This window comes from Arachis stenosperma, chromosome 9 (assembly GCF_014773155.1).
Source record: "Arachis stenosperma cultivar V10309 chromosome 9, arast.V10309.gnm1.PFL2, whole genome shotgun sequence".
NCBI classification, from domain to species: Eukaryota; Viridiplantae; Streptophyta; class Magnoliopsida; order Fabales; family Fabaceae; genus Arachis; species Arachis stenosperma.
The window spans coordinates 30,592,618-30,599,718 of record NC_080385.1 but is presented as its reverse complement, the minus strand read 5'-3'; the positions used below and the strand labels follow the sequence as shown (position 1 = coordinate 30,599,718).

The following is a 7,101-nucleotide window of genomic DNA, read 5'->3' as shown; positions in this document are numbered from 1 at the left end:
AAATGATGTGGAATGCATTGAAATAACAGGTCCTCGTCGAAGCAATATAATTATGCAAGCACCCAAAGTTCATCCTACTTAGACCGTGTTTAGAAATACATTGGGCATAGTTACAATTGATTCTACTCTAGCGGGATGGGAAAATGCTATTGTATTTTGATAATGTAATGTTTGTTGTTTACCCTTAAAATCAGTTATCAAGAATGGATTACGGGAAAAGTGAAAATTTGTTACTATCAATCATAGTCACTTCTAGAGGAACTATTTCAAAATCAACCATGTAGAACAAATGTTAAGCTTTTTGAAACGTGTAATAGGTACGTGGAATGAGCATGGTTAAAGAAGCTTACAAGTTCCATGGATCTTTTGGTATTGGCTCGCGTTCTGGAATTTCTCTAATCCTAGGGATATACAATTCTATTTTAGTTGGTTGATTGCATTACATGGTTGATTCTGTTATTTGATCTTGTGTTCATCAGACACTTTTGGACATGTGATATGTCATTGGAATGTAGTGTTTTGCTATAGACTTGTATTGTTATTCAACATTTCCTTCCATTATAAATGCAGCATCTTAGCATACAAGACATATCAGCAAACTGGATAACACGTGTACTTCAATCATCTTAGTGTGTGACCAATGCGAATCAATCCTCACTCACATGAGTCAGAGTCATGACCTAGTCATGTTTAAGTTTTCAGAACATTCATTAAGAATGTTATACCATATATTAGACAAGAGAATCATATAAATGGGCTGTAATCAATACATGATCATGTTGACTAAATTTTCACTCACTGTCGCAATCCATTTCCTATCTTGGGTCCAAATTTCATGCTAAATGCATATGCAATTTAAAAAGCACCTATGTTGAGTATAAATTGCAAATAGGTTTTTTCATCAAATTTCATTTTATTGGTATAGAATAAGTGCCTTGGAATCCAAAGCAATAATCACATTGGCACCTCTTTGCTGACCTACTTTCATAAGTGACTTAACCAAACTAGCTTACAACCTTACTTCAATTTGCAGCAAAACAACCATATGTCCCACATCACATAGGCTAACACAAGCTTCGTTATCTCATCATACAACGCTGGCAGATGGCTTCAATTTCTTAGGCGGTGGGTTTCCTCCAGAGATAAGCACATACAAATAAAAACAGAGCATTGCAGAACTGAAATAAAAAATTGCACACATGCATAAATGATCTAAACAAAAGAGCCATAATTTTGCAAGTAGCAATGAAGAAGCTAAAAGGAAAATTAGCAGTTTCGAAGACAAAAGTGGAAATTAATAGATAAGAAGCCACAGATTGAGGTACCTTAAAATAGCACTGAAGCCAGTTGGAAATATTTTCTTTGGCTACATTAAGAAAAGAGAAAATAAGTTTACCATTGAAAAATGAGGCACAAGATAAGAGTTGACTTTGTCAAAATTGAATTTACTACCAATGAGTAGCTCTGAAAGTTCTTCCAGATAAGGATCCCTGCCAATGCTGCAAAATAAGGAAGCAACATGTCAAGAGATGAACTAACACTTATCTAGTTGACAATTGGACATCATCAAGCTGCACGATTCTTAAGTTTCTTTTCTTTTATTTCCAAGAGCAATGAATAATGATATCTTGATAAAGGCAAAGTCCTATACCTGCTTGTGCTAGAATAAATGGTAAACTTGATTTTCCTTTCCTCCAGACCTTCAAGCTGAGGGTGCTAAAAAATAGTAAAGCACCGCCAAAGATCACACCACTGGTGAGTGTTGCAGTACTCCGTGAAAACAGGAATCCAATAATCCCTCCAGTTAGAACAAATCCACCTAAACAAAAGAAAAGTTAAACATATTACATATTTGCTTAAGGAGGCCTAATAGTGAAACAGGGCATACATTTACTTATTTGCATTGAAACAATAAACCACATATTTCATGTAATAGATGTCACACAACAAAAGTTCATCAACAAAATTTAATAGATGGTACCCACTGATAACTAGTTGGGTTAAAGAGAAATTAAGCAAAAGTTTGTATCCACCATCACAAAAGCAAACATAGTTTAACAATAAAGTTACTAAACAAGTGAAATATCAAACAATGAAACTTACCAAAGGGAATGCCTAAACAAAAATCGTGAATTTTCGCAGTCCCTTTCTGTTGACTGATGCCCTCTGTTGCTGTCTCTCCGGAGCTTATCTTTTCAGTATCATGGTTTTCTTTTGCATCAGTTGCATAACTTAGTGTAGTTTTGGTATCAGAACCGGCAATATCTGTGCCATGCCTCTCCAGACACATAACAACTGATAACTATATGACATATGCTTGCTGTTTTAGTATCGATACCAAACAATTGCTCTAGTATATTTTCATTTAGCAAAAAGTACATTACTTATGCAACGCAAGCATGTTTATAAGTTATAACTTACTATAAAAGTCTAGCACCATCCCCCACAATCTCAAAGGACAGGGGAGTGGCATATTCAATTAAAGCATATAGATTCACTAGATTTCCACTAAGTTCAGCGAAACAATAGCTATATGCAAAGATCAGAGCTCGAATATAATCGAACAAATTGTAAGGCAGGAGTTCCGTTAGGAAGGAACATCTTCAACACTAAATATAGTGATGAACTAATCCATAAACCCTCCAAACGTGAAAAGGTGAATTCTCCATTTAATCAGACAAAAAAGGCAATAATCCTGTGATTGCTACTTAAGGAGAATCGATTAAAATATCATATATTCTTGACGCAAGAATTCAGCTAGGCAAGCTATGATTTCGGGATGCCTTTCTTTAGATCTGAGTAATTTGATTTGAATCTATGGACATTACTGACAAAGAACAAAATGCACAAAATCTAAAGACATTTGCATGCAATCCGAGCAAAATTCTGAAACTCAGCTAGTTAGCTATCTATCTCCTTTAAAAATAAAAAAAACCTAAGAATTTGAAATTGATAGATGTTGAATAGAGTTAGAGAAGGTGTTGAAGAGTAGAGAGAGAGTGTGAGACCTTGGAGCGAACGGAAGGAGATGGAAGGTGGAAACGTCGAAGCAGTGTGCGGTGAGAGTGAAGGGAGGCGGAGCAAGAGAGCTGAGGGTGAATGTGAGAGACAGTAGCAGCCATAGCCGTAGCTGATGTCATCTGATCCCAGCCACCGCAACAGTTGATTGGAATTGAAATTGGGAAAATCACACACAAGGTTCTGAAAACCGAAGTGACGAACCAGTAATCAAACCGTTCAAGCTATTAGTTCATCGGTTTACTAGTTCAACCAATTCAAGCGTGGTTCAACCAGTATAACTGTTTTATAATAAAATAATAATTAAAATATAAATAAATACATTAAAACATAATTTAATCTAACATAAATCTTAAAATATCATCCAAAACAAAAAGTATTATATCAACCAAAATGTTACAATCTCATCCAAATACAAATTCAAAAGTGAAATAACAAAAGAAATAACCAAATATAAAACGCCAAACAACAAAAATTTAGTTAAAAATTTAGCAACCCAACAATCAAAAGGACAAGAATAGGAACAAGAATTCTACCACACTGTATATAACTATATATTCTTTATATAGAACCAGCATCTTAGAGAAGTTCATTTAAGCCAAACGCAGGCTTATATATATTCAGAATAAGAAAGAAAGCCTTCAAATCAGAAGAATTTGTATTACAATAACAACAAGAACAATTAAATACAGCAACCCAACATTCGCTTATAGACAACATAGTGAACAATTAAAAATTTAAAACAAGTTAAAAGTGATGGAAGAATATTATATTGTGTTAGCTAGGTAAACATCATAAGAATATATAACAACTGATTGGCAGCAAAGAGTGAGTGCACTGATTGGAGCTGAGAAGACTCAGCACTTAGTGAATGCTTGTAGGGGTGTTCATGGGTCAGATAATATCCGCGGACCTGCGGCATTTATCTAATTCAAGATATCTAATTCTTTTAGACATATAAACAATAACAGCAGCATCACACAACAACTGAACAAGTAATATTACAGAGAACTAAATTATAAAATCCTATACTGTTTTGGATTTCATACTTCTGAGTTTTATATACTCTTCTATTTTGGTACTAGCACTGACTTAGAAACTGCCAAAAACGGTTAGTTTATATCCACAACCAATCCACAATTATTCACAATTCACAGTTCAATTAGTTTAGAAACTGCCAAAAACAATTATTCACAATTCACAGTTCAAATGATCTTCACAACATTCAAATGATCTTCATAAAAAAATTACCTGCAGTCCTGAACAATGAAGCCTGATTCGCTGAAAGGAGGATGGCGAACCGACCAGAACGGAGGACGGCGATGTGGCAGGAACTCAGTACGGCAAGGCGGCAAGCAGGAGGACGTCAAGGCGGCGAGAACAGAGGACCACGGACTGACTATGGGAACTGAAAGGAGGACGGAGATGTGGCAGGAACTGAGTACGAATGATGGCGAGAATGCGAGGCGGCGAGGCGGCGAAAACGTCTGAACCACGAAGAGGGAGCGATGAACGCGAGGAACAGCGGCGAGAGGAAGAACGCGACGAAGAGGGATGAACGCAAGGAAGACGGGCTATCTCCGCCGAGCAGTATCCGGTGGTGGTCAAGGAAGAAGGAGGGGCCGTGTGGTGTCTCTGATCTCTGGGGGTGGGTGATGGGGAAGGGTAGAGTGCAGCACCTACAAGAGGCTGAAATGTGAAATGAGGATTTTTTAGGCTCAAGTAACATTTTAAAGAAGAGTGGTTTAGGGGGTGAATGCTCAAAATAGTTTCTAAAGGGTCAACCACCGAAAATACCTCTCAATTATTTAAACGCTCAATCAAATATATTCGAATTTTATTATTAATAAAAATATCTTTAAATAATTTAAAAAGTAAAGTATATTTTTTTTTTAAATTTAATAAAAATTTTAAAAATATTCTTAAATATTATTTTGTTTTAATTTTATGCTAAAAATTTTTTATTTGTATTAAATATATTCTTAACGACTAATTTTTTAAAAAATTTAAGATCAATTCAACAACAATTTCATAAGAACAACCCTCAACACAAGTAAATTAAGTATAATTTTCATGCATTATTGTTAGATTGGTTTTAAATTTTTTGAAAATTTAGCCGTTGATTGTATATTTGATGCAAATAAAAAACTTTTGGAACAAAATTGAAATAAAATAAAACTTAAGAGTATTTTTTAAAACTTTTGTCAAATTTCAGGACAAAAAATATATTTTATCCTAATTTAAAAACACAACAAAAATACCTAACAGTAAATATATATTTTCAAAAAATATCTTAAAAATTGAATTTTGATGTAATTTTTTACAAGCATGATGATAAAAGTAAAATATTATTATACTTAAAATTTAGTGATTTTTCGTTAAATATATTTTTTGTATGTGTCTAATTGTATAAAGGTAGGCGCGGATCGATGAATACATCATTATTGTATACTCTTTCATATGTATGGCGCAACCCAATCCTTGATTTTTTTTTTAAAAAAGTAATTCTTGACCATGATAGTAATATATGTTAATCCTAGATGTAAAAATAGTAAAAAAAAATACTAGGTATAAATTGTATGCTCGCCCATGAAATATGCAATCTAACATAAATAATATATATAGATATCGCAATTGGGGAGAGATTTTGATCAAAAGTATTGTGTGAAATCTTCGGTTCCCTATCTTGTAGGTATAGCATTTGAATCTTTTGCTAACAACCAATAACACTTTTAAAAATTACAAAATAATATATACTTAACAAAAAATAACCAAATTTTAAGAATAATAATATCTCATTTTTTTAATTATGTTTGCAAAAAATTGTATCAAAATTCAATCTCTAGTATATTTTTTGAGAAATACATATTTAATGTTAGTTTTTTTGAAAGATTATCTAACATTAAATATGTATTTCTTAAAAAAATACATTAGAGATTGAATTTTAATACAATTCTTTGCAAGCATGATTAAAAAATGAGATATTATTATCCTTAAAATTTGGTAATTTTTTGTTAAGTATATATTTTTCTTGTAATTTTTTTGTTAACAACTAATAATACTTTTAAAAAATCACAAAACAAATATACTTAGAAAAAAATCACAAAATTTTAAGAATAATAATATCTCATTTTTTTAATTATTCTTGCAAAAAATTATATCAAAATTCAATCTCTAAGATATTTTTTGAAAATATATATTTACTGTTGGACATTTTTGTCGCGTTTTTAAATTATTTAAAGGCATTTTTGTCGATAGTAAAATTCGGATGCATTTTTGTTAGTGTTTGAATAATTTGAGGATATTTTTGGTGGTTAAACCAAAAATTTGATTCTCAATTCAATATAGCTTTTAAATTTTTAATTGATTCAAATTGAGTTAAATTTTATTTTGATTTTTGAAATTGGTAAGTTATACTGATTTAGTCTCTAACTTTTTAATTGCTACAATTTAGTTTTGAAATTTAAAAAAGTGCATTAGTGACATAGCTCAAGTCTTGCTACACTGACATATTAAAACGACGTTGTACTTATTTTGGCGCTAAAGAAGGCACTAAACGATATTATTTTAAGGTTTGAACAATACTAAAATATTACCCCTCCTTTTTGAACAATATTAATTATTAAACATCTCAAACGACGTCGATTAGTGTCTTCGTTAATGCCAAAATGCATATTGTATCGTTTTAATATGTCCAACGTGCCAAGGCTTGAGCCATGTCACTAACGGCATTGAGTTCCAGCGATGAAAAATACACGAGAGACTATATTGGTGCATTTTTTTAATTTGGGAATGAAATTGTAACAATTGAAAAGTTAGGGACTAAATCAGTGCAACTTGCCAATTTCAAGGACCAAAGTGGGGCTTAACTCAACCCAAATTGTACCCTAAACTAAAACTTTAATGCATGACTCAAGTTGGTCTCTCCGTCCATTTCCGTTACCGGAGAGATGACATGACACAATTAAACGATGTCTTTTGCTGTTTACACCTAAACGACGTTATTTTACTCTTCTCCCTCTTCTTATTCCTCCTTCTCATTGTCACCACTCTCAATCATACCTTCCCAACCCCACCACCCTC

The 7,101-nt window shown here is 32.7% G+C and overlaps 1 protein-coding gene across 1 annotated transcript in view; it reads right to left on the bottom strand.

Annotated features, from left to right (window-relative positions):
* Positions 1–315: 315 nt before the first annotated feature.
* The window catches only part of LOC130949330 (uncharacterized), a 74,287-nt gene continuing 67,501 nt past the window's right edge, over positions 316–7,101 (bottom strand). Inside the window, exons 2-8 of the mRNA XM_057878080.1 lie at positions 4,270–4,592; positions 3,009–3,201; positions 2,104–2,302; positions 1,652–1,819; positions 1,453–1,499; positions 1,326–1,366; positions 316–1,178 (exon numbers count right to left, since the gene is read on the bottom strand). Coding sequence (XP_057734063.1) covers positions 1,088–1,178; positions 1,326–1,366; positions 1,453–1,499; positions 1,652–1,819; positions 2,104–2,302; positions 3,009–3,201; positions 4,270–4,592 — 1,062 coding nt within the window. The 3' untranslated portion in view covers positions 316–1,087. The remainder of the gene's footprint in view (positions 1,179–1,325; positions 1,367–1,452; positions 1,500–1,651; positions 1,820–2,103; positions 2,303–3,008; positions 3,202–4,269; positions 4,593–7,101) is intronic.